We start from the raw sequence: 27,495 nt of genomic DNA on the forward strand, positions 1-27,495 counted from the left end.
ACGTTTATTACTTGAGTTACAGGTGGCAGATTTCAACATCTCCAAGCCTGGAGAGAACTTCTGCACAGCTTCTCCTGATTTTTCATTAACCGCAGGAATCCTGGGGCACTTCCAAACTGTCTGCTGCCTCGTAAAAACAGGGAGACGGGGAAACAAAGCGGCCTGCAGCTACAGTGTAGCACGGCTCCCTCTAGTTTAGCTGGATTGTCTTTGGTCCAATCTGTCTTAACCATCGCCATGTATCTTAAAGTCCTCCAACATAACTCCCCTCCTCCCCCTCAAACACCCCCCTCCCCGATTCTGGGAGCAAAATCAAAACAAACACGAGCAGAGCAGCCTTGGGGAGTTGAGTGTGTGGAGGGAACAGGGGGATACAGAGGCAGCACTGTGCTGGAGCCCATTTTCTAAATTATCTTTATTCAACATTTCTCTGAAACAAACCCCCTCCCCCTCCCAACCCCCGCTCTCTCTTCCCCGCTCCAGAGTGGGAGTGACCCGGGGATTTAGGAGGCTCTTGTCTCTCTCGTAGGTACAATGTTCCATTCATGATAGCCATCGAGCCGCTGTGAATGGCCGACCTGCTGGCTGCTCTCAGTGCAGAGGGTGCTGGAGTCAGGGGCACCCAGTTCCCTCAGGTGTACGACACAGAGGCTCCTCTTTATGGGTGACGTTGATGCCAATAAGACTTGACTGCTGTCCCATTAACAGTTTCAACAGACAGAGAGAGAGACAGAGGGCGGGAGAGGGGGAGCCTGGAGGGGGAAAGGGCAATAAGTGGTGTCGTTGGAGCTGCAGCGAGATGGAGGCCAATTAAAGCCACAGCGCCGTAGGTTGTGGGCAGGGGAAGGAGACTCTCGGAGGATGAGGGTGGTGGGTTAAGGTTTCCATGTCAGAGCCGGCCTTTCTGGGCTGCATTACTTTAAGGGTATCATACATGGGGGCAATGTAGATTGGCAGAATTCCCACAAAAGAGCAACAAAGCAAGCACAAGGGTCAAAATTGCATCCAAAGTTTTCCTGGCGGCAACATGCTCATGTCATGATTAAAGCAATGAAGCTGAGCCAACATCATGGGCACCATTAGCCGATTAGAGCCCGCTCCGCAGCGCAGCCACAAATGCAGAACCCCGATGGTTCTCCAGGTCCAGGACTCTGGGCCGTGCTGCTCTCTGCTCTAACCGTACCGTCTGGGAGAGATTCACGCCAGGTGAATGTGATTAAGCAGGTGGTGGGGTGGAAAACAAACATTACTAGGTCACTAAGTCATTATTCTAAAAGGGTCCTCCAGACAGTTGTGTCATTGCACGTGCTTAAAGTTGTGGGACTCACACAAAAACAGATTTAAAAGGACCAGTCTGTAGGACTTGGCGGCATGTAGCAGTGAAGGTGCAGATTGTAGGAGAACCTATGGTGGGCGACAAGGATTCACGCTCCCTTTGCGTTTCCTCGTGCTGAATCATAAGTCTGATGCTTTGTTTCTGTCACCATGCAGAATGGTCTTCCTCCTGCACATTTAAGATAAAACTGGTGAGTCTCAGCAGCAGAGGCTGAGATATCCTGATTTGTAGTTCCTTATATGGCCAAAAAAATAAAAAAATCTGGCTCCCCTATTTCCCATAATGCAACTCAATGTCATCTTTCTGTAGACCCACTCCTCCAGAGCTGTTTTCACAGGTGGCACTGATCCAGTGTTCCTTCACCTTTTCAAAATGGCTCACTTTTTTGCAATTCAGTTTTTTGAACAACTTAATTTCCACTTCAGGTTGCTCTTCTCTCGTCGAAGAAACAAAACAGTGAGTAGCAGTAAAGTAGCGCTGTAAAGACGTAGTGATTTATTGTCCATGGCAGAGGAGACACTGGCAATAAAGGGAAAAAAGATAATCTACTTGGAATGAATTCATTATGTAATTCCCAAAACCTTAACATTTTCAAATTCAGTTTCCATAGTTTTGCAGACTTCGATATGAAACATGTAATCAGTGTAGGTCCTTACTTTCCCATGCCTGCCCTCCTCTCTCCTCCCTTTGTGGACGGCAGCCAGCTGTTTGTGCAGAGCGGCCTTCCAGATGAGGACGACGGCAGCGTTGCTCCCACGACGGCACATAAATCTTTCCATAGGCCCTGAAAGACGAGCGTCGGCTTTGTACTGATGACAAAATGCCCAGACTACACACACTTCAGAGATTGCAACTTTATTTTTCCACTGATTTCCTCATTTAATAAATACATGAAATATAAAATCACAGCTGTATAAACATCCAAATAGAAAATAAAACAAGACAGCAGTGTGGAAACCGTGACAGTATATTCAGACTTTTGCCTCCTGTATTTTCTCCAGCTGCCCTAAAAATCATATTCCCAACGTAAAGCTGGCTTTTGAAATATTCAAGCGTGTTACCTATCTGAAATCAAAACAATCTGTGAAGACCTACAACAGCGAGGATTATCGGCCTGCCAACGCCTGTCCAGCTTTTCAGCCTTTCACAGAGGCCTCGTTATGAAGGCTCTGCTTCAGCGCCACAACTCAGTGTATCCCTCAAATACCCGGCCGGTGCCAAACCTAAGAAAATGCGAGTCTAGTGTAAATAAGGCAGAGGCCGCACCTCTCCAGTTTTCCCCTCATCGTGGTGGAGTGGGCTCCATCAGCGGGGAGAGCATGGTGAGCCTGTGGTTGACCCACAGTAAAGGCAGTGGGGAGGGGGAGGCGGGGGAGTATGTGCATGTTTGCAGAATATACTTAATGCTACGGCTCAAAACTGATGACTGCTGCCTAACGTCACAGCTCCCTTTTGATTGTATTGTCAGCTTTTCACAGTTTTTAGGTGTGCTTCTAATACTGTTGAATGTTTGCAGCTGAAATGAATGCAACAGTGTCAGTTTAACTCGTTTACCATGACAGTGTGGTATTGTCACACAAGCTGTCCAGCATTTACATATCAATAGTGTGTCGGGAGGAGGGGGTTTGAGGCGAAGTAATGCAGCAGCAGCAGCAGCACAGCGTAGAAAGCTGTTTTATCAGCCACGTTCAGCATTTTGCCAGCCAAACCTGTTCTTTTCCTCCTCAGAAAAAGACAATACAAACAAGTTCTTCATCAAACTTTCAAGCAACAACCAAAGCAGTGACCTCTTCGGCTGGCAGCTGCAGTGTCCCACCAGGTCAGCGCTCCGACTTGGTTATGAGAGGCGTGGTGCAGGTTGGATTTGGCCCCAGCAGACACCTGGTCAGGTGAAGTCTCCGTGTCTGAGCTGAGGCTCTGCGGGGCGTCCCAGCCTGGTCCCACGGTGGCCCGGCAGGCTCACTGCAAACAGCAAGCTGAGAAACACAGGAGTGATGGACGCGTGTTAGCCTTCACTTGTTCAAGATGAACACATATTTCTCTTGGCTCCATGGGATCAGTGACAGTCACATAATAATCAGAACCTTTTTCAGTATAATAAGTACGGTATTGTTACGTGTTCACTGGCGTCCCTCTAAGTCGCGTCCCCTTGTGTTCAGTGTCACCAGTGAAGCTTAATGCTGCCATACTGAAACCAGACCATAATCCTCTGCATGTCTCAATGAGCACAGCGCTCACTATAGAAGTATAAATTCAGACCCCGGAGGAGAGTCGCTTCACAAACTGAGCATCTGAGCAGATTATTGAGAATTCACTTTACCAGCTATGAAAAAAAAAACTGCCCAGAGTTGGCAGTGCTCTCCCTGTCTGGCCCGCACATCGACCATCAGGTGATGTAAATCCTGTTTTGGTGCAGTCGAGGGTCACCAGACAGACTTGGGCGTTGCTGCGACCCTCTCCAGCACAGCTGCTGTTGGACCGGTGCCAGCTAGTATGCCTGACGGTGGCGCGGTTTTGTTAAAATAACAGCAGCAGAATAAGAAACCACGTTCCTCATGAAACTTGAGCGGTCTCTAGAGTCGTAGGTGCCCTTCCCCCATCCCCCCCTTTTTTTTTTTTTTTTTTCATAATTCCCCAGGAATTTCTTGCTGAGAACAGGATATTGTCTGAGCTTTAGGTATCTTCTATCCATCAAGGAGCTGAGCCCAGAAAATACCAGGAATTAGGCTGCATGTATATATGTTACAGTCCGGGAAGTTCAAGTATATTAAAATGTAACTCATATTGATAATACATTGGTCCTTCTATAGTTTAGCATGTTGTTTATATAGTGGCTTGTTCCAGTATATTAAATGTTAGATTATTGAGACACTGCTCTTTATACTGCAGCTTGGATTTGATACATACAATCTTAAAATACATATAAAGCAAATGTGTGTGTGTGTGTTTGTGTGTTAGGAGGGCAGCTCTCTGCTAGCACCAAGTCCCACTTTCACAAGGGAGACTTTACAAGAGGGCAGAGGACAGAGCGGCTGCACTGAGATGAAATCAAAGAGCCAGACAGTCCTGCGGGGTGGCCAGCACAGCAAGAGAATGGCTCATATTTTACAAGTGGAAAACCCTTTAATGAAAGGACATTTCATTACAACTGGAGGCGGCCATTTCTCACTTCACCCCCACCACCTTCCTGGAGCAAACCTCCATGTAGTCGCTTATCAGACCGGCTGCGAGGTTCTCAAAGACACACTCTCGTTACTAAAGAGGCAGTTTATGCAACACAGCAGGGAAACTCACAGCTTCTCACAGAGTCGGCAAGAGGTTCTCGATCCAGAGAGACGTCCCTCTGAGTCTCCTGCATCTGAAGGATAAACACATACCTGTGATCAGCCAAAGCTAACACACAAACAAAACGTGGATATTAAAAACAGATGGAGGTTTTCAGAGGACGTATCCATCTCAACTGAACACCATCATCAACGTTTTAAGTTCAAGAAACTCAGTAGCACCCAAAATAAGTCTTCACCTTGTCCCCAATCACTTTTTGTTCTCCCAGGTACACTTACGGCGTTTAATCCTTCCGTCAAATGTCTGAGAGGAGTGTCTGCTTACCTTGATATGCTTCTTGAGGTATTCAGCTCTGGTCATGAGGCTTTTAATCTGGTGAGAGACACATGAAATTCATCACCTGACTTTTTTTAATGCGTCCAATACTTTAATTTATGACCAATGTAGACATGTAGACATTCCCATGAGCCTCAGCTGGACTCTGTGTTCAGTGCTGACACACCTGAGCTGAGATGATACCTGCTACACATCAGCATGCTAGTGTTGTCACTTCAATCGACGTGTGATTGTCGACGTTGTGCATTCAGTCATTTTACGTTTTAAACAAAGTAAATATCACACGTTATTTTTCTAATGACTTCCAGAGCCTCCTGTGAATAATCAGAGGATGATTTTCTCCAAAATGTCCCCTTTTTAAAATCTTTTAATTAGCAGATGTGTTTTCCGAGTGGTGCGTGTTTACTACATACGGCTACGCTATAACTTTATGATGCATTGAGACATAAAAATCAGGTCAAAATCAGATTAAACTGATCAGCTGAGCCCATGTGACTCTCGCTCCTACTGTTATTTTTCGAAACCATTTCATATGGTGCACATGTGCTCGCAGTGACGGCTGCGATCACACGCTTTGAGGATGCTCTTTGCTGTGGTAATCAGTCCTCTGGTGATCACGAGGCTGCTTGGCTGCACTCGTACCTAGCTGCACTGTGTCGCCACGATGTCACAGCATAAAGTAAGTCCTCTGGGGTATTACTGCAGTAACATCTGAGGGTCATAATCGTGGGAGACCTAAGCTGATGGTTTCCATGATGTCCTTTTAAAACACCAATCTGGTGCAGTAAATAATCATTCTGACCACAGGTTTTTCGTTTTCAGCCCTGACCCCAACCTTATGTAGCCGCAGCACTTTAATCACAGCCCCTTTAATCACCAAGCAGAATAAATGTGGAAGACATCTTCATGGGCGAGTGTAGTTCATGGGACGTACCGATAACTCGAAGAGTCTTAAAGGTACAAACGGTTTGCTGACACACAGGACGACATGACCTCGCATATGTTCAGCCACGACGACGCTATACCAACATAGACTGATATATCCAAGCCGTGGCTCACCAATGAGAGGACAGGATACTGAATTACAGCTTTGAAAGGCTGAAGTGTGCTCTACAGTAGATAGGAGCGCACATGGAGGCCAGTCATGGCAGCACGTGTTGGCTCTTTTGGGTTCTCACATCCACACATGCTTTCGATTGGACCCCCGAGCCCCGCCTCCCCGATGCTGTGTTAGATTATTACAGCCGCATCTGAATTTACTTAAGACAAGCACCCATAAAACTTCAAATAGGGAGGTCTATGAGGCCCACTCAAACCGCCTTCCCCCTTCTGGGGTTTGCTGGTGAAATACTGTTGTCTGTTGGTGGCTCAGTTGTCGGCTAAATAATGCACAAAAACAAGAGTGTTTGGAGCATTAATGGCAGACTTAGCACGTGTTTGTCAAAGTACAAAATCAATGCTGGTGTTCAGGATCTCGATTCCAAAAGTTACAGCCAGCAAATTTACTGGACCATCAAAATTTAGGGTTTTTTCCCAAAGTATGTTCGGGTTGGAGTCCAAATGGTTGTATTTAGTCTACAGCAAAGGTCTTATTTGTGCAGCAAGACAGGAGAAGTTGAAGTTTTTTTCACACATCCTGGTGTCTGAATGACTGGTAGCTAGTAAAAGTGTTGGAACTGGTCCAGCAGATCACCTCAGCCAGCAGCCAGCTAGTTAGTATTATTGTGTGACTCAAAAACTCTGTAAATTAGTAACTAGAGCAACATTATGTTTCATATGGAGTCATGTGTGTGGTCACCTGATGAATGTAACATTCAGGTGCTCCTGAGTAAAATGTCTACCTACTTAGCAGCTAAATGCTAATGCTGTCTGTCTGTCTGTCTGTCATTAGGTAGGTAGGTCCAGTCTCTTTGTAGAGGTATGTCGCTGAATAATGGTGCCTGCTGCGGCTGAAAATAGCGCTAATGAGTGGTTGTGAAACCACACCAATGAGCCGGGTAGGACTGACTGCAGTCTTTTCACATCCAAGTGGTCATGTGATCATTTTTGATATATATAAAAAAAATTATTATAGCTCCTTTAGGGGCCCCATTAGAAAGCGGACAGTGATCTAGATGATAATACAGATGATGGATTATGTTATTTACAATTTACCACAAAAAACCTGCACATGCGACTGCTGGAAAAAGGCTCATGGGTCATGTGATGGAGCATCCACAGTGCTGGGGTATCAGCCGAGGGCTGGTTGGTGGTGACGGATAGTCGTTCCTACTGTGAGCACTCAACCAGAAGCCCTTCCTCGCCTACTCACCTCGCCGTGGAGCAGCTCTCTTCTGCGGCCCTGGGGCTCGGCTACAAACCAAGAGGGAAAAAGAAAACGACACAGAGAATAATGAGGAGAGGAAGGAAGGAGAGAGTCCGCTACCTAATCACCTTGTTTGTTCAAGAAGAGGTCAACTACTAGATTGAATTTCGCTAGTGTGTCGACTGGAGGCTCAGGGGTGGAAATGGTCCAAATGTAGGCCAGTGTTTTAACAGTCAGTCATCCTGGAGGGTAGAGCGACAGAGAGGGAGGACAGAGAGGGGAGGAGGAGGAGGAGGAGGAGGAGGAGGAGGAGGAGAGCTCTCTGGTGGCAAGGCATGTTGGGAAGCTGTGCAACAAAGAGCTCTTAGCCAAACAAAGAACCAATGTTTTCTTCCCACAATCCCCCTGGTGGCATTTGCTGTGCCACACAGCGAGGCTCCCCTGACACCGGAGAGGCAGGCTGGTTAGGATGGCATGGGATTAGATGGACCATAACTCTCTGATCCACAGAGAGCACGACGCTCCGCTGTTTCAGCGACGAGTGTAACACCTACAATCTATCACCTCAAGTCAAAAAGGGTCAGTCTTTAGACGTCTACTGGATGAACCTTCAGCAGCACTGGCTGGGCAATTAGAGCTCTTGTTTATTAGAAAGATAATAGTTTTTATTTGTTTCCAGTGTGGAATAACACAAAAATCAAGTGTGCTGTCTGAATGGGAAGCAGATGGCAGTGCTCGTATACCACACACAGGGCGCTGGCACCGGGTCTCATCCCGGCTCTAAGCCACATCTGGATCGCTCTATCCCACCTCTTCCATTAGGCTGATCTTCCAGATGAGCTCATGAGCCCGGCGTAATAGACGCCAGGCCACAGAGAGAGTCTCCTCTGTAGATCCTCCGTCTGTCTGTCTGTCTGTCGCTTATTAAGTGTCCTCGTCTCCCTCCAAGTCTGTTGCTTCACTCCATCTCTGTCTTTTACTCTTTCTAAATCACTTTCATGAAGTTATTTTCCATTTCTTTGAGACTTTCTCAGAGTCCTTTAATATCCATCTCCCGATGTCTCTTTAGAGTCTCTTTGTTTCCAGTTAAGTCTCTTGTGAAGAAGTTGTTGTAGTCACAGACTGCTGCTCTTGAGCAAAGCACTTAGAGCTTAACTTTTCAACCTGGGCCTTATTATTTACATAGTTTGGGTTAAAAAACATTGGTAGGTACAAACAGTTTTGGAATTGGTCCAGTAGATCACCTTTTATCAGCAGCTCCTGTGTTCTGTTCTCTAAAATCCCTGTTTTAGTGAATGTAGTCTGGTGTGTGTGCTGTTTGTGGTTAAACCAAAAGGATCTTCCAGGTCTCTCTCTGTAGGGATCCTTTCCATGATGCTGTCACACACTTAGAATAACACTCTGAGCCTGTCAGTAGATCAAACAAGCTCTTTTAGTGGACCTACTGTGATCAGGTGCAGTTGTCCCAAAAAAAATACAAAAGGTTGTCTTTTAAGTTTGGGGCTCCAGAGGCGTCGATCAGTAGGTAAGAGCAGTAAATGACAGCCTATTTTAGTAAAGCTAATGCTTTCTATGGAAAACAAGGAGTTGATCTACCTGCTAGCGCCAACAGTAGCTCTCCTAAGCACTGCTGGTAAACATCCAAAGCCTCAGGATCATCCAGTCCACTCTCCTCCTACAATGGAAGGTTGAAAATGAGGTAAAACATTGGTTTAATCATAGTTCAGCCATGTCAGTCTGTTAGCATTGCAAAAAAATGTGTTTATTTGCTATTATTCACTTTAAAATGTTTAGGCTGTAAACAGCAGAGTAAAAAAACGTCTGTGAGGGCCGGCACAATCACAAAATAGATGTTTTTGGTTCCGCAGTGATCTTAAAAGATGTGGTCTGGAGATTGTTGTACCCTGCTGATGTGTTTTTTTTTCTTCTGTTGTATTAATTCTGCTTCAGCCTGCCTTTGTGTATATCTCTATAGCAGCAGCATCACCCGGCAGAACCCCCTTCTAACCTTAGCAATGGCAGCAGAGGCCATCTCCAGAGCGGCCAGCAGTCGTGGTTGATCTCGGGACATTTCTGGAGTGGAAAGAAAACAGAGAACACTACTTTGAGTCCTCCTGTACGTCAGTCTAAACGCACCATCAATGTATTCTGCTAGAAAATCTGCATCTGCAATGCTTGGCATATCCTGTGCAGCATCCGAAGACTCCAGTATTATTGATTTTAGGGCCACAGTGTCCCAGAGCGAAGCACTAAATCCCTAAGAGGCTAAGAGCTGACCTTAACTAGTGGGGCAGGATGAAAAATGAATTTTTCCTTCCAAAATTCATTAAATTTTCCATTACTAAAATAGCACTTTTTTATTACAAGAATAATAATCACACAGCGGAAAAAACAACCTAGCCCCCATAAAACCCTTTGACGAAAAGCATGAACGAAAACACACAATGCATTACTCAAGTTGTCCCGTCGACAGGCTGCTGCCGACGTACCGAGCTGTGTGTTCATTACCTCGGAGGACATCCCTGGAGGTCCGGGCCTCCTCAAAGCTCAGCCTGTTGTCCGAGGCCACCAGGGCTTTCAGCTCCTCGGCTCTGGACACATACTGGCTCACCTGCAGGAAGTCCTCTTACACTGAATCAACGTAATCATATCAACCATGCCATATGCTCTGCATCCACACCATGTGGTATTCATAGAGGAGAACTCATTCCAAGTGAAAGCCATCGGACGGCAAAAAAAAGACCTATTGAAAATAGACAGTAATCCCAATGTGAATGCAGGGAGTGTTTCCAGGCCCACCTTCTGCCTGAGGGCATCTTTACGTTGGCGGTCCGTCTCATCTGGGGAGGGCGGACAGAAGAGATGTTTTGGTTTTACATTCAGTTTACTTTGCCAGTTTATTGTGGTGGAACAAAGGCGGTGCATTGTTGAAGGGCTTAAGCCACAGACAGGATATGAGAGTGGTTTCTGCTCTTACAGTGAATAGCAGGGACAAAGTGCTCAAGGGCACTGCAGTAAAGGCAGAGAGCAGCGGACTTCTCCCCCTCCTGGTCCTTCTGAACGGCCCGCAGGACCAGCTCTTTCTGAAAGGAGGAAGCACAAGCTGACGTCACTGAACGCAAACTGCTACGACTCTGCGTTGTTGCTCACGCATGCATGCAATCATCATGCGTGAAGGCACATGTGGGGCACGTATGAGCACAGATCTACTAACACATGTGTGCATGCATCCAGTCAATCACACACACATTATTCATGGTCATCCTGAGCAGACACACACATGCCCAGCACATACCCTTTTGCCCTTTCTTCTTATTCTCTCTTACCGCTTTCACGAGGCTCTCTGCACTCGCCATGTGCTCCAAATCCACAAAGGGGTGGCTGAAGAACTCTGCAAAGGTGATCCGGGCATCTGGATTTCTCTCTAGCAGCCGCAACAGAAGGTCTCTGCAGTCCTTGGATACCCTGGCCCCGGGAGGGAGCTGATGCACAAAACACGACCTTATTATGTTGCACTCAATCCACAGGACAATCCAGGGGAAAAGGACAGCAGATTGTTGCCAGAGACCTTCTAGTCTCACATCGCTACTTTTTTTCAAAGGATGACCTTAAAACTCTCTATGTGAATCGCTGGGTAATGGACCATGTGCTAATGCAATCCATTGAGCTCGAGCCTAATGTTTGACACAAGAATTCAAGTGTTTTCAAAGCCCTCCATCATTAAATGTACTGTTATCCGTAATTGTCGCATGGTGATTAACATTTGGTTTGTGCACCCAGCGGGCAAATCAGGACACAGACACAACTATGACTTCTAATCGCCAGCAATCAGTTATTGTTTCATTCAACTCTTTGTTTGACATCTTAAAACGTCTAATTATTCATTTAAACCATATCAAACGCAGGTGTTTTTAGACACACGTCACTACATCGTTTGGCTTTGAGTTGAGGCATCAGCATTTGGTGTTTCGTAAAGTGTCGTGAATGAACATATTCTACAGCCCTGCTCACAGAAATGTAACATACTGTACTTTAAGTGTATCCCAGAGCGATGCTTTTAATTAGAGATTACAGGAGAGGAGCAGTGAATCCTTGTTTCAGCTGAGCACCTCCGCTGTCACTTCCCCTTCTGTGAGATAAGAGCGTGAAAGTAAGCCCTCTAGTGGTTAGACGGTGAAAACTCATAAACACGGGGAGAAAAACCCCCAGTGCTCAGTGGAACATATGGTATACTGTATACTACACTGTATACTACACTGTATACTACACTGTATACTACACTGTATGCTACACTGTATACTAGACTGTATGCTACACTGTATGCTACACTGTATACTAGACTGTATACTAGACTGTATACTACACTGTATACTACACTGTGTACTACACTGTGTACTACACTGTATACTACACTGTATACTACACTGTATACTACACTGTATACTACACTGTGTACTACACTGTATACTACACTGTATGCTACACTGTATGCTACACTGTATACTACACTGTATACTACACTGTGTACTACACTGTATGCTACACTGTATGCTACACTGTATACTACACTGTATACTAGACTGTGTACTAGACTGTGTACTAGACTGTATACTACACTGTGTACTACACTGTATACTACACTGTATGCTACACTGTATGCTACACTGTATACTACACTGTATACTACACTGTATACTACACTGTATACTACACTGTATGCTACACTGTATGCTACACTGTATACTACACTGTATACTACACTGTATACTACACTGTATACTACACTGTATGCTACACTGTATGCTACACTGTATACTACACTGTGTACTAGACTGTGTACTAGACTGTGTACTAGACTGTATACTAGACTCAATAACAAGGAGCTAGTACAGCAGCTAGCGTCTGTGCCAGGACCTCACACAACCACACTTCAAATAGATAAAATATTAAAATAGCTTAAGTTCTCTTATTCCCTGTGATGTGATGGTGAACATACATTTGGATAAGTGAGTCTAATTCGATTTTAAAACCATGTTCCACTGCACTGAGCGGTGGTAGTGAGTTCTCTCAGTCCAACTACCCGCTAATGAGGAACTCATTTTGTTGCTCAGTGTTTACCTCAATAGGCTGGTTACTCCGGATCTTCTCCTCCAGTTCAGCGTATGACCTCGATGCGAACGGTGCTCGCCCAAACAGCGCCTCTAAACGCAAACAAACAGCTCTGAGTTCTCCTAAAGGAAGGATCGTCTGCAGTGCTTATCAAACAAAACTGATGCACCCACTGTGCATTAAGTAACTGCATACATGCTCCAGATGCTCAGACTGCCTTTAAAAGCGATCTCAGATCAGCCACCTTAGTTATTTACTGCATTTAACTTACCATCGACATGAATTTACAGCCTGTAAATGACACGCTATTCTATTTGGCTCAAATGACTGACAGTGACAACAACTCCTCCCATTATGTATTCCACATTGTCACTCCACACAGTGCAATCACTGTAGCGTGCTGTTGCACTATTATTGCACAATTACTGTAAAAAGGGGGCAAACCAAGCGGCCACTTTATGATTAATGACCCAATTTTGCTGGTCCATTTGCTCTTTAAAGCCTGCGGGGCCAGACGACTGATTGGCCTTTTACCACTGAAAAAGAAGTGCTGTTTCAATGTTGGAATCATTATCATCATTATAATTATTATTATCATCATTGCTCACAGCAAAAGACACCAGATTCTGTGCAAGCGAGTATGTTTTGGTCACCAGAATATGTAATGAAGTAGAATTACAGTGAGCAGATTATATTATTGTCAATGTGTCATTCACATTGAGAGCACTCTGCACTCAAAGGCGAACACAAAGCACTCACCATAAAGAATGACTCCCACTGACCAGAGATCCACTCTGGAGTCATACTGCCGTCGACACACCATCTCAGGAGCCATGTAAAGGGGGGAGCCTCTCAGGACGCTCTGCTCGTCCCATGGTGACATGTACTGAGCGAAGCCAAAATCTGGGAGCAAATCAGAGAGGAAACGACGTGAGATTCCAGCCTGAGATACAACCGCCCTAAAACTGTCTTTAGCTCCCGTGTAGCTTGAGAAGCAGTGAGTTTACAATACAAAATGCACAAAGGGGTGTTTTTTGAAGGTCTCCCTGATATGATGTTGGTGATGGGACGTATTATGCAAAATGTACCTTTTAATGCCTTTTCAGCCTAAATATGTGTCTCTAGTGTGCCTGGAGACTCTTCTTTCTGTTTCTGCTCCATCTTTCACTGAATGTGTGTGAAAATACGCCGTTTAGATTTAGCCCCTCTAGTGACATCACATGCAGGGATCTGTTGACCATGTGACCTCATTCAGCCCTTGTTGTTTCCTGGTTAACGCTGCTCTGCTAATAAGATGACGGAGGTGTGAGCAAAGGAGCTTTGGATGGAAAGGTGATAGAGATGTCCTTGCAATGTCTGCAAAACATGATTATTGTGTGTGTGTGTGTGTAACATTATATTTATGGGACTTTCATAACATGGGTCGTTAACGATCCAGGATCCAGGATGGATCCTGAAGCTGGAAGTTTTGTTTTATGTTGTTTTGCTGTTAGTAAAAGTAGACAGTAAACTGTAATAACTGTGCAAACACAACAGCACAATAACACGACAACAATTCAGTTCTTGTGGTTTCTGGCACGTTGCTGTGATGATCTCCATCACATGTAAATCAGGACTTGTTTACGTGACTGTGTGACTGTGCTGTCAGATCACCTGCTAGCTTGAGGAAGGAGCCGCTGAGCAGAATATTCTGGGGTTTCAAGTCCAGGTGTGAGATGTTTCGCTCATTAAGGAACTGGAGTGCACAGGCTGTTTGTACAAATACACAGTGAGAGAGACTCAGCCCACATCATTCAGTCACGCTTTAAACATGAATATAGATGACCCCCCCCCCTCAAATATATAAAAAACAAAACAATAAGAACTGGTACACACAGAAGCTTTTGTCTGGTGACCAATGTGGTGATTTCTTTTATCTACTAAGGTCAAAATACACAAGAAATGTAATTTTCAAACACTTGTAACCCAGTCGGCCCAGGACTCACCAATCTGTTGCAGGAAGCGCCGGGCCTCCCTCTCAGGTAAAATCCTGCGGCTGCGAATGAAGCGGGAGAGATCTCCACCAGAGCACCACTCCAGGATGAGATAAATATTCTCAGCGTCCCACTGAAGAAAGAGAGGAATTCAGAGAGACGACTCAAAGTACGACCAGGACGGCCGCTTTACCACAACAAATGTAAAAGCCACGCATGAGCTTACCTGAAAGTCTTTAAGCTGGACTATATGAGGGTGACGCATAGTCTTGAGGATTTCAATCTCTGTGAGCAGGTTTTCTGTAGAAGCCCTGTTTAGAGTCTTCTTCCCGACCACCTTCACCGCCACCACCTCTCGACTGTCACCCTGCACCATCACAGCGTCAAACTTCAGCTTTCATTTTCTCTTTTGACACTGTAAGGATCCTTTCCATGATGCTGTCACACACTTAGAATAACAATCTGAGCCTGTCAGTGGATCAAACAAGCTCTTTTAGTGGACCTACTGTGATCAGGTTCCCCTGACTCCTCCACAAACTCACCTTTCTGTAGGCTTTGTAGACTGTAGCATAGGTGCCACTGCCAAGCCGCTCTGTGAGGATGAAGTCAGCCAGTTTTGGAGGGGCGAAGCTGGAGGTCGACGCCATGCTGACGACAGCAACATCAAAGTCCCAAGCAGGTCTGGGCTGGAATTTAAGATCAGTATGTCATTTACAGTGTGGTCCCTTGTCTGATTTTAACAGTGCTCTATTTTACAACAAAATATTTAAAGCTCAAAAGACTAAATAAATACATAAGCCACCTAATAAACAGCCTGATGTTCACCCTAATACAGAAAGGTCAGAGGTCAGAGGTCAGAGTCAGCTGCTAGTGCTGCTATCTATCCTTTAACCTGGAAGGGACAAATCCATCCATGCTGGGACACTAAGGCTTTATTATCTTGCACATGCAGGGGGTGCTTCATAATGTACAGATAGACAGTTCTAGTTATTGTTAGTCGATCATTTACAGTCTTTATTGTTGCGTGCTTCTCCATGTAATGTTAATTATTGATCAATTATTGATTTACTAACGTTGAATGGATCCCGGATACATGCCGATTTTTCAAGCAGGCTCGTTAGAAGTCCTAAACCGTATTTTGACATGAACGAGTCCTCTAGTTGGACACGGAAACACTAAAGTGCACGTAGATTGAACTGAATTTGGTGTACATCAGTTTAGCTAACGTATATAACAGCTAATGTAGCACTTGCTGTGCTGGCGCTGTGGAGTTAGCTAGCATGTGCTACCTACTGTAGGCGTAGTGTTGGTCCAGAGAAGCAGCGAGGCCTTTACAGGTGTTCAAACAGATGTGCAGACAGCGGAGGCTCACCTGCGGGCCGGTGAATCCAAATGTTTACATCGCTGTCGTTGGTTCGGTCGCACGCCGCAGCGCTGTGGTCAGCTGACATTAAAATGAATCAGAAAATGTGTTACTGCCCCCCAGCGGCGGCGCTGCGTCACTACGACTTCCGGGAGGAAATGTCAATTAAAAACTAAAGACAAAAATCTAAAAATTAGATTAATCACAAGAGCCACGTTATCACCTCATAATGGCCCAAGTAAGACAGGATTTATAACAGAGCAGTGGTTAATAATTGTGACTTCATTTTCTCACTTTTGTCCGCCCGTCCACAGACATTTGAACTGTGATTTTCCTTTATTTGATGTTGAAACTCATAACACAGCCAATAGGTAAATGTGTAAACGTGTGGGTGAAGCGTATTCACATTATTTCATGTTGAATCAAGAGGATTCTTATTGTAGGTGTTTTATTTTGGAAGCACCGGAAGTCAGCTGTGATTTAAAGATGGCGGAGTGTCTGGCTGCACGTTTGGCCGCTCAGGAGGAGCAAATCTTCCTCCTCAGTAAGGAGATCTCCTCTCTGCGGGATGGGCTATGCCGAGGTGTGGATGCCGCCGGTGTCCCGGAGGTCTCCCCGGAGCTGGAGAGACTGCGGGCCGAGAATGAGAAGCTCAGGTACCGGCTGCTGCACCTCCGGCGGGGTCTGCAGGCGGAGCTGCAGCTGGAGCAGGGAGAGAGGCAGCCAGGGGTGCAGGGTGGCAGAGCTCCGCAGAAAAACACCAGCAAAGAGCGGCAGACAAACAACCAGGCTGATAATAAGGTAGTGATAAAGGTATGACAAGGCTTCGTTTGTGGCACGAGGAGGGGGTGATCAGGACCTCTGGGGGGGGGCAAGGCCTCTGTCCAGTGAAGCCAAATGTCTTACTGCACCACCCCCTCCAGAAATAGCTGCCCCTGTGTGTGTGTGTGTGTGTGTGTGTGTGTGTGTGTGTGTGTGTGTGTGTGTGTGTGTGTGTGTGTGTGTGTGTGTGTGTGTGTGTGTGTGTGTGTGTGTGTGTGTGTGTGTGTGTGTGTGTGTGTGTGTGTGTGTACACTGTTAATACTGCACATGCTCACTGACAGTATTAGCAGGCAGTGACTCAGAGGGGAATGGTGATAAGATCCTATTGTGGGACTAAACACACATCACACACTTCTGTGTTTGTGAACAGGCGGTAACCCCGGATACCAAACCAGGTGACAAGAACAAGAAGGAGAAGAAGCAGGATAAGGGAGGAGGAGGTGGAGGAGGTGTGAAAGAGGTGAGCTTTGACCACATGACCATCTATATTTCAGTGTGTCACAAACAACTACACAGGTTTTCACCACACTCCCAAAAAACTCTGACGACAAAACATGCAAACGTCCTATTATGCTTGAATGTTCCTAAATGCACCCCCAGAGTGTGTCCAGTGGGAGGACTCTGACTGTGTTATGTCCTCGGCTGTAGCTGCAGCCCTGGCCCGCGTACGTCGGAGAGCGCCTCAGTTTGTACGAGGAGCTGAAGAAGGAGAGCGATGCCCTGCTGGCAAAGAGGGCTGCAGACAGCAAGCCCATTAGTGTGGAGCTGCCAGACGGACGGAAGGTGGAGGGCAAGGCTTGGCTCACCACCCCATACAGGCTGGCCTGTGATATCAGGTCGGTGCTTAAACAGCCTAAAACTCTGCTAATGTGACCAATGTAATGACTTATTTACCCATAAAATCTAAAACATCTAACGCGCAGACTCCTTTGACGTTTCCCATATTATTCTTAATCTTTTTTTTTTCTTTATAATGGTTTAATTTCTGAGGCAGCTTTCTCGCTCTTGCTCTTCCAGCCAGGGCCTGGCCGACAGCGCTGTGATTTCCCGGGTAAACGGCGAGCTCTGGGACCTGGACCGACCCCTCGAGCGGGACTGCTCTCTTGAGATCTTGCGCTTTGACAATGACGATGCTCAGGCTGTGAGTGCATTGAACTTCAGCATGAATTAATAAGCAAACATTTTCACACATGGCTTCAGGGGGAAACCTCTCACCTGCACACATCTGTGTTCTGACCTGGTTCTCTGTCGGTAAATGATTTGATTTACTATATTTAGTTACTACGTCTCTTTCTGATATTATGTTTAGTGTGTTAAAAAGGTCCAAGCGTCTTGTTTTGTGTCCCAGGTGTATTGGCACTCCAGTGCTCACATCCTCGGGGAGGCGATGGAGCGCTTTTATGGAGGTTGTTTGTGTTATGGACCCCCCATCGAGAATGGTTTCTACTACGACATGTTCCTGGATGGACCAAAGTGAGCAAGTATTCACACTGTCGCTCCCCTCTCTGCTCTCTCTCCTCGACTATGTGAGGCTTTCTGGAATATCTTATCATCTTCAGATTGTAGTCTAAAAAAAAAAAGTCCCATTCATTAAAGACAGCAGAAAATGTGGACCCTTCCTGTAAAGTGTGCTAATTTAAAACCCAGGACCATCATAAGATACTTGATGTTATTTATCCAGAGGGAATTACTGTGCAGCACATGCAGTAAAAAAATGAAAATATAGTGCACCAAAGTGGAGACCATCCTGCGATTGGATCACATGTCTAATCACCCTGGCATGGAGGGACATCCAGGTAAAGGTGTAACACTCCTCCTCCTTAAATAACATGTTTTATTTACTAAGGATGTGATGGTCGCTGTCAGCAGATGTTAGTATGTGTCGACTCTGTCACATGGATCAAATTATTATTGTTGATTGTTCTGGATCAGTGGACAGGAATGATGCTTGAAACTGGGACACAGTGGTCCCAGTCTTTAAACAGTTGTGGACCAGAGGCGTAAAGTGCCCCCCCCACATCCATCTCCATCTAAAGGTTCCTGACTGCGTCCGCCACAGCTGTAACTCTATCGCAGTGGCAAAAATCTGTCCACAGACAGATGGAGACGTATAAACACTCCAAAAGAGTAAAAGAATATCGTTAAGGTGCAAGAACCAAACACACAGCCATAAACTAGTTGAACAATCAGGTGCAATAACACAGTGTTCACAGTGCCAAAGGTGCAGTGATGATGATGATGAGGATGATGATGATTCTCGGACTGTGAGCGGTGATGATGAACGGAGCCTGTCTGCTGTTTCCAGGGGCGTGTCCAGCTCTGAGTTTGGGGACCTGGAGACTCTGTGTAAGGCTGTGGTGAAGGAGAAACAGCCTTTTGAGAGGCTGGAGATCAGCAAGGAGACGCTGCTGAAGATGTTCAAGGTGAGAGAGTGAGAGAGAGAGTGAGAGAGAATGAGTGAGAGCGCTCCCATGATAAAAAATGTTCTCCAGATTTACAGTCTTACCTGCTCTTATTATGATTATTAATATTTATGACTTTGCCACAAAAAAAAAACACAGTTAAGTCTTTAAATCAAGACTAACCCTGATGTTTTTGTATCTTCCAGTACAACAAGTTCAAGTGCCGCATTCTGAATGAGAAGGTCACCACCCCCACTACCACAGTCTACAGGTGAGAAGGGGAAATATTCCCTGGGTCTTTCTATACTGAGAGCATGTCTGAGCTAACTGCTGTGTGATGGATCCTGTCTAGATGTGGGCCTTTGATTGACTTGTGCAGAGGTCCCCACGTCAGGCATACGGGAAAGATCAAGGCCATGAAGATCTACAAGGTATGTGGAAAATACACACAGGAAATCTCCTCCAGAGCAGATTTACCAGCTCGTAGCTCCTGATCTTGTCGATGAATATTTTCCAGGAAGGCAGCCGACTGCTGACGTGTGTAAAAATTAAAGATGTCAGTGTTTTCACTCTCTTCTACTTCTGCCACCAGAACTCGTCAACCTACTGGGAGGGCCGCTCCGACATGGAGACGCTGCAGAGGATCTATGGGATCTCCTTCCCAGACTCAAAGATGCTGAAGGAGTGGGACCGCTTTCAGGAGGAGGCCAAGAACAGAGACCATCGCAAAATCGGCAAAGTGAGTCACCGCAGGCAGTCGAGGCGTCCAAGCCCACCCAGCTGACGGGGTGGAGACTGAAACGCAGCACAAAGTGAATTCTGATTTGAAATTGTATCGTGTGATGGCTGACAGATCTCCTTTGAGGTTTCTGTCGGAGTTTTTCCTCGTTAAGAGTCTGGCTTTGTGGTTTTCTAGATGTGGTGAAACTCTGACACAAACCTGGACCAAGAACACGGGTGTCTAGTGTAAAGAGACCTACAAAGAAAATACAACTTACCCAAGCTAACGGTATTCTCTGTCTAGTGTGACCAAAAACGCCTCTGAGCTAAACCAGCTTGGTAGAAAATCCTGTAGTTTAGCCATGAATCCACTGTTGCTGCTCCTCACCACCTGGGGGCACTGTGTTTCTTCATACTGGCACATTCTGGGCGGCTGTGAGTCATCTGAGCACCCCAGCTGGTTTCCCAGCATGGGAGACGCAGACGGCGGCACCTCAGTCAGCGCTGATAACAACACAGTTCCATATTAAACGCCGGAGTCAAGATATAGCTGCTGGGGCCGGTCGGAGGGAGGTGACAAAAGTGACATGTTGTTTTAAAGATGGTGCTCTGTGGCGCGATCCCAAGCCGACCCTCCTCATTTACACAGTGAACGATAATGACGGCACAACATGTGAAAGCCTCTAATGCAGACTCATTTAAATATCCATCAGGGAAATAAAAGCGTATCCCATCAGGCCCAGCAGCAGGGATCCGGCTCTGATTAAACATGTTGTACCACACCGGCGCTGACACGTGTTTAGAGGAAATAAAAGGCTCCTCAGTGCTCATACAGCGAGACTGTTGGCAACAACAGCCTTATTTCAGTAAACGTGGCTCATTTATAAGAGATTCTGTCTCATGAAGGAGGTCTGGATAAGTCAGACCTGGGTTACCATGGAAACCATCCCTCCAGACTAGCCTGGTCCGGTCAGGTTAGTTTTAAGGCTTCGCTTGGGCCCAGTTCCAGTTCTTGTTTTATTAGTGTATGTATATTTTAGCACTCTGTGACGGCTCACACTCAGTGTTTTATTTTGATGAACTGCTGTTGCTGTGTGTTAAACGTGTGCAGTGACTTACAGACTATAGAAGCTACAGAACTATCAGGGCTACAGCAGAAGATTAAACCCCCTCCTTCCTGTTCTCTGGCAAAAATACATGTCTTTATAGTTATTGCACTGAGTGCAACAGAGCAGCCATTACTCCACGTATTTTGCCTGCAGATATGTACAGCCGCCAGTAATTTGGCAATTTATGACTTATCCTTTGGAGGATGCTTGAGAGCAGCGTGGTTTGTTAACCCGACTCGTGTTGGAGGGCTTTATAACCCTCTCCCACTGAAGGCTCATTGGCTCGGAGTGACACTTTGCGTGGCGGACCCTCCACACAACATGGACGGAGGTTGGGGGAGGGGGAAGGTGCTGGGGCCGGATTGGAATTGGGCCTTAATCTCAGGCTTAACTGGTGTTATAATCAGGCCTGTCAGATGGAAGCACACTGTCTCTCCCAGAAGTTTCCTCTTTACTCCTGCATTGTGAACGTCGCTCAGTCTCCACGGCACATTTATCACATCGTACACGTATCTGAGCTCCTGTGTGTTCATGTCCAACCAAGTAATCGACTCCACCTGATAGTTGTCTTTGCACGTCGGTTTGTCTGCAGAGTGAATCGATGGGATAAGTTCCGGTGACTCAAACTCTGGTCTTGAGTCAGACTTTCATTCTGTTTCTGTTTATCAGGCTCCTTTTCACAATAAGCCCTGCTTCTACTGCATCACATCCAACATTTACTTTCAAATAGTTGCTTGTACCTGCAGGTAATAAGGACGTTGTTTGTGTCTGCTTCACAGGATCAGGAGCTGTTCTTCTTCCATGATCTCAGCCCCGGCAGTTGCTTCTTCATGCCACGTGGAGCTCACATCTACAACACGCTCACAGAGTTCATCAGGGTAGGAGTGGTGGCCAGATGACTCTTCCATTCACAGCATATGTGACAACGTTCATTCTCTCCTCGTGTGTCCCGTTAGAGGCTGTTTCTTTTGAAAATAATGTTGTGTCTTCACTGTAACCTAAAATGAATCTATTAATATCATTTTCATGTATTCTAATATGACTGAAACAGACAGAATGAGCAGGTGAAGCTCAACAAGTGTTTTATCTCATCGTATATTTCTACGTCTCCCATCTTACATTCCTGAAGTAACATTTGTTTGTCGTAATAGGCTTTGGTTGGTCACACTTGAGCTCTGTTGACTGACTTTGATTTCATTTTAAAATAATTCTCCTGGGGGGTCTCCTTTGAAAAAGTATAATCAGCATCTATAGTGTGTTGATTGTTTTTGAATACACTTTACTCCAGACATGCTGAAAAAACTGTTGAGCCCATGAGGCTCGCGCTAGTCTGAACACTTGGAGCGTACTTGAAGTGATTAGCAGCTCATTGACATGCAGACCACTAACCATAAACTGTTGGAAAACATGCAATCACCAAGGAGCTGGAAGATAAACCACGAGTTCAACAGTGAGCTGAATAGTTTAGTCCATTCAGATTCTGCTCAGAGCCCCAGAACGGCTCTGGGCGGGCCTGACTGCCGTAGGAAGGCTGATTTCTGGCTCGAGCTTTTCACCAAATGCGTGACGAACTGAACTGCATTAAGTTGGAGGGTTTCCAGGCCGTGTTCTTAATGAGCTCGTTAGCGGCGCAGCACCATGTGGTAAAGAGGTTGACTGATGGCTAGCGTGGGCAGAAGTTCTCGGCTAAGAGCAGATCGCAGTCGTGTCTAAAGCAGAGCAGAGTTCAGAGTGACTGTACAGGAACTCGTCTCTGTGACGTGGTGTTGACGTCTACAAGACTTTCACATCACACACCGGGCCAAGCCAAGAGGACCTCACACACTTACACAGAAACGGTGCAAGATCATTATCGCATCACTGCCATGTGTTATCACTGTGTAAAACCACCAGAAACGAGTTATCTAAAGCTAAAAGTGCAGACAACCCTGCTGACACTCGGAGACACAGGAGTCTTCATACATGCACATACATGACATTCAGCTTTTGACTGAGCAGCGTGATGTGTTTTTAAGCTCCTTCTTGTTTCACATTCACAGTTCCACATATTCTCGGTTGAAATCTTTCCAGTGACACCGGTTGTCCTGCTGTTGGCTGCTAAACTGGAAATTGAGTGTTTTGCTTAAGGAAAACGAGCAGATAAATAAAACCCACTGGACCTGATTTCCACTGCAGTAGCTCGAGATTTGTGCCAGAGGTCATGATTCAGCTCGGCCCAGTAAAAGTACCTGTGCCGTCCATCTGGCAGGGTTTAGCTTGTTTATGTGGTTTTGTTGTTTTTCCAGGAGGAGTACTGGAGAAGAGGCTTTCAGGAAGTAGCCTCCCCCAACATCTACAACAGCAAACTGTGGGAGACCTCTGGCCACTGGCAGCACTACAGTGAAAACATGTTCTCCTTCACTGTGGAAGATGACATCTTTGCACTCAAGCCCATGAACTGCCCCGGGCACTGGTAAGTTTAGAGCACTCTGCGAGTAAATATTTAAAGTGTTTCCCAAATACTGTAAATCAAACGGTGCAAACAGTATTTAATGCATGTCAGTCATTCGATTTCCTGCTCTCTGGGCGTCCCGTAGTCTGATGTTCAGCCACAGGCCTCGCTCGTGGAGGGAGCTTCCTCTGAGGCTGGCAGACTTCGGGGTCCTCCACAGAAACGAGCTGTCAGGAACACTAACCGGGCTGACCAGAGTGCGCCGCTTCCAGCAGGATGATGCTCACATTTTCTGCACCATGGATCAGGTGACCACAGCAGTAGTTTATGAACATGTGAAAAACAAGTAGCTGCTTATTATGAGTCATTTCCTGCATTTTGAATGATGTTTTTTTTGTTTGTTTGTTTGTTTCCGACAGATCGAGTCAGAGATGAAGGGCTGTCTGGACTTCCTCCGCTGTGTTTACCGCGTGTTTGGATTCTCCTTCCAGCTCCACCTCTCCACTCGTCCGGAGAAGTATCTGGGCGACATCGCTGTGTGGGACCAGGCTGAGAAGGTAAACTGCATCAGGCGTCGTAGGCAGAATTTATGGTGGAAATTTACTATCAATCATCAGCTGAATTTCGCTGAATATCCAGCGTAAGATCTGACTCTGTCCTCCACATGAGAAACTGCTTTTGGTGCCTTACAGAATGAAATGCAGGGACGACTGCACACCTTCGTTTTTAGCAAAGTGCTCGTGTTGACACTGAGTTGGCACTGTTGATGAAAGAGCGGCTCCCTGCTGTGTGATCATCCAGTAGTATCAGATCAGTGAGTCACTGTGAATCTCCTTGAATTTCTGAAGGAAGCATGTCTCCAATAGAGACGCTGCTCATTTGCTCTACTTGATTGCTGTTAGCAACTTGGCGAGTTGTGAGCTGCATAAGGGCATCCCTTACCATGTAAATGTAGAGGAGCATTAGGCGTGAACTCCGTGTTCTGTCCTTAATTGTGTCCCGCAGCGTGGTTGGTCTGCTTCCCTGTAATTGCTTGTCTTTGTTTCCATGTAAATTGTGCCTCGTGTGTGTTGCAGCAACTGGAGAACAGCCTGAATGAGTTTGGGGAGCCATGGAAACTCAACCCGGGAGACGGCGCTTTTTATGGACCCAAGGTGAGATCATTTCTTTATTTCCTTGCAAACATAAAATCAATTTAACGCTGACGTCTGGGAAGCTCTATAACTCTCTCTGTGCCGCTGTTGCAGATTGACATTAAGATCAAAGATGCAATTGGACGTTACCACCAGTGTGCAACCATTCAGCTGGACTTCCAGCTGCCCATCCGCTTCAACCTGACCTTTGTGGGGTGAGTCACCTAATCAAAACATTGACACACTGCTCCATCTGTGGGCTCTACTGCACCAAGGATTATATGTTAATCCCCTCCTGAATAACCCGCCTCAGCCTGTGCTCCACAGAGTCCTCTGTTTAGCAGGAGAAGACTTGTATGCAAATTTGGTTTCATTGAGTAGGTGACAGGTTGATTTATCACCTCACCAGGAACTTCAATTAGTTTACTCAGCATGGGAAAACAATGCATGGCCTTTACAGCAACACACAGCAGGCAGTGAACAGTATTTATGTCTTGTGCATTACTCCTATCGGCCTAGAATTTCATATGGAGAGGGAACGGGTGGCTGTGTAGGCAGAACAGTACAGAGGAATAAAAATGAAAGGCCAAGAATAAGTCTAGTTTACAGTCACAGCGACACCCTTCACAGGAAGCCTTAATATTCTCTCTGCTGCCGCGTCTTGCAGGAAGGATGGGGATGACAAAGCCCGACCGGTCATCATCCATCGTGCGATCTTGGGCTCCGTGGAGAGGATGATTGCCATTCTCACAGAGAACTATGCAGGGAAATGGTGAGGCGCCTTCTGGTTGCTCTTGCATGTGAGAGTTTCACTTATAACATGTTATTATGTCGACCGCAGTGCTGACATGGCCTCCTGTTGGGTGATGCTTCAGCAGATACAGAAGTGTCCTTAGTGTCCTCTTGTTGGAAGACCAAACTAACCACTTTATTGTTTGTAACATTTTAACCACAATGTCCTTTTTCAACATCCCCGTACCATAAAGATTTCACCCACTAGTTCCTCTCCGTCCTGGTAATGTTGTTGTCTTTGCACCAGTGAAGATTGCCTCACTACGGTCTGTCTGTGCTCCCACCAGGCCTCTGTGGCTCTCTCCACGTCAGGTGATGTTAGTGCCTGTCAACCCCTCCTGTGAGGACTACGCCAAGAAGGTGTGCCTTCCACTTCCACTTCCACTTCCACCATGTTTAACCATCACATGCACACCGACAATAACTACCTGTGGTGTATGTTTCAGGTGTGTAAGCAGTTTACAGAAGCTGGTTTCATGGCAGACGCTGACCTAGACTCCAGCTGCCTTCTAAACAAGAAGATCCGTAACGCTCAGTTGGCCCAATATAACTTCATTCTTGGTGAGACAATTTCCTGCCCCGTGTACATTTGACTGACCACTGAATCAAGAGGCCTTTCAGCCCATTGCTGCTGCCTGCCGTCACTGTAGAAGTGCATTTAATGAGAGACTTTCACAGCATTCACATTCTATTTTAAAGGAGCATTATTTAAGATATTTAAGAAATAGGTTTTCCTCTGTAATGCTGATTGGCTAAGCAATGTTTTTTATGTGATCAGTGATCTGATTGATAGACAGAGGAGATGTGCTGTATGTATGGCGTCAGTGGCTGTAGATCTAAAGGAGCACACCACACCAGAACTTAGGGTTTAGCAAAACCGCATCAGTGAAGATTAGGCAACTAAAACAAGTTTAAAAGTACCAGTTAGTTGTTTTACGCTGCTTTTACTTGTATTGTTGCTTTAGAAGCACTGCAGACTTTTAAAATGTATCCTCACTTACAACTGTAGATTAGAAAATAAATGTTCAGATATATAAAAATAATATATATATTAAAAAAAAAAGTGTGAATATTGTGGTGTGGTTCTTCTTACTGTTAGAATTACAGTGAGTGTCAGTTGGTTGAGTATATAAAGCAAATGGACCTCAGAGCTGGCGAACCACCCACAGTTGTTGAATTCAGCGGCACAAAGCGGGGAACGTGTTAGGGTAGCTGTGTGTGTGTGTGACTTGGCCCATGTCAAGCTGTTGTGTGTTCTCATGTCTTGGCAGTGGTCGGAGAGAAGGAGAAGATGACTAACGGCGTCAATGTGCGCACGAGGGACAACAAAGTCCACGGAGAGCTGTCGCTGGCCGAGGTGCTGGCCCGCCTGACCCTGCTCAAACAATCCCGCTGTCAAAACGCAGAGGAGGAGTTCTGAGCAACACGAAGAACGGTCCAGAGCTCTTGCATCTGAATACCTCGGCTACAGTCGGACAAGCAGTGAAGGGACAAACGATGGCACGTGTGAAGATGGTTCAGTGAAAGTGGAGAACGTAGAGCAGAAATCAGACGGAGGAACTGATGAGCTGACGCTCTGCATGTAAATGTAATGAAAGAGGCTGCAAGACGACTTTGAAAAGCCCACGTGATCAAATGTGAAGGATAGAAAAGGATGTGTTTTTGCCCCTGGGGTGGGTGTCGAGTAGAGCTGCAACTAATGATGATCTTTATCAGTTTAAGCTGCCGATTATTTCTTTGAGTAATCGATTGGTTCGTTTGGTCTATAAAATGTCCGTCTCAGTGTCCCAGAGCTTATGGTGACGTCCCCAGATGTCTTCACTGTTCGATCAACAGTCAAAAAGCCAAAGATTTTCAATTTACAGTGATATAAAACAGAGAAAAGCAGCAAACCGTCACATTTAAGGAGATTTTTTTTGGCATTTCTGTTTGGCAACTATTCTGAAATAATCGTTTGATTTACTTTTCAGTCAATTTTCGGCCAGTCAATCAATCGACTCATCATTTCAGCTCTAGTATTAGGGTATGTCAAAGTAGTTTGAGTCTGTCTAAAGGGAAGCTACAGGATAATTTATGGAAACAATGTGATCGTTGTCATGATGAAGGTTCTGTGATTTTTGGCACTGATTTCTCACAAAGGTCTGCCCCCATGGGGAGCCCCAGAAATAAAATGAATCTACTGAATGTAAGTGGTTCTTCTTTTACTTTCACCACAAACGGGATGAATGTTTTTACAAGAAGCTGATGTGATGGTCAACATCAGGAGGATTTGCTCCGTAGAGGCATGCAGAAATGTGTCATGCTCAGTTGGTCTCTCTGTTCCAACATGGCATCATGAAACTGAGAAGATGTTTTCAGCCAGTAATATTCAACGAAGGT

At 45.8% G+C, this 27,495-nt stretch overlaps 2 protein-coding genes across 3 annotated transcripts; one reads left to right on the plus strand and one right to left on the minus strand.

Moving 5' to 3' along the window:
- Nucleotides 1-2,191: 2,191 nt before the first annotated feature.
- ulk3 (unc-51 like kinase 3) lies at nucleotides 2,192-15,773 on the minus strand. The gene is made up of 17 exons (XM_070828442.1): nucleotides 15,638-15,773; nucleotides 14,887-15,030; nucleotides 14,571-14,711; nucleotides 14,357-14,477; nucleotides 14,025-14,120; nucleotides 13,131-13,274; nucleotides 12,381-12,463; nucleotides 10,589-10,744; nucleotides 10,240-10,345; nucleotides 10,062-10,102; nucleotides 9,771-9,873; nucleotides 9,271-9,335; nucleotides 8,859-8,937; nucleotides 7,269-7,309; nucleotides 4,946-4,993; nucleotides 4,631-4,694; nucleotides 2,192-3,312 (listed from the first exon to the last, which is right to left on the minus strand). Exons 2-17 carry the CDS (start codon nucleotides 14,989-14,991, stop codon nucleotides 3,296-3,298), a joined length of 1,410 nt encoding a protein of 469 aa, XP_070684543.1. The 5' UTR covers nucleotides 14,992-15,030; nucleotides 15,638-15,773; the 3' UTR covers nucleotides 2,192-3,295.
- Nucleotides 15,774-16,190: 417 nt separating this feature from the next.
- tars3 (threonyl-tRNA synthetase 3) lies at nucleotides 16,191-27,300 on the plus strand. 2 transcript variants are annotated; one of them, XM_070830628.1, is made up of 19 exons: nucleotides 16,191-16,520; nucleotides 16,900-16,989; nucleotides 17,178-17,365; nucleotides 17,547-17,670; nucleotides 17,878-18,002; nucleotides 18,835-18,952; nucleotides 19,138-19,202; nucleotides 19,284-19,362; nucleotides 19,524-19,670; nucleotides 21,540-21,638; nucleotides 23,046-23,212; nucleotides 23,337-23,499; nucleotides 23,611-23,748; nucleotides 24,268-24,345; nucleotides 24,439-24,539; nucleotides 24,992-25,096; nucleotides 25,404-25,476; nucleotides 25,563-25,677; nucleotides 26,388-27,300. In XM_070830628.1, exons 1-19 carry the CDS (start codon nucleotides 16,194-16,196, stop codon nucleotides 26,534-26,536), a joined length of 2,451 nt encoding a protein of 816 aa, XP_070686729.1. In that variant the 5' UTR covers nucleotides 16,191-16,193; the 3' UTR covers nucleotides 26,537-27,300. The 2 variants fall into 2 exon arrangements, with proteins under 2 accessions (XP_070686729.1, XP_070686721.1); XM_070830620.1 differs by having other exon boundaries at nucleotides 16,194-16,508.
- The last annotated feature ends 195 nt before the right edge of the window (nucleotides 27,301-27,495 follow it).

This window comes from Pempheris klunzingeri, chromosome 1 (assembly GCF_042242105.1).
Source record: "Pempheris klunzingeri isolate RE-2024b chromosome 1, fPemKlu1.hap1, whole genome shotgun sequence".
In the NCBI taxonomy this organism is placed as follows: Eukaryota; Metazoa; Chordata; class Actinopteri; order Acropomatiformes; family Pempheridae; genus Pempheris; species Pempheris klunzingeri.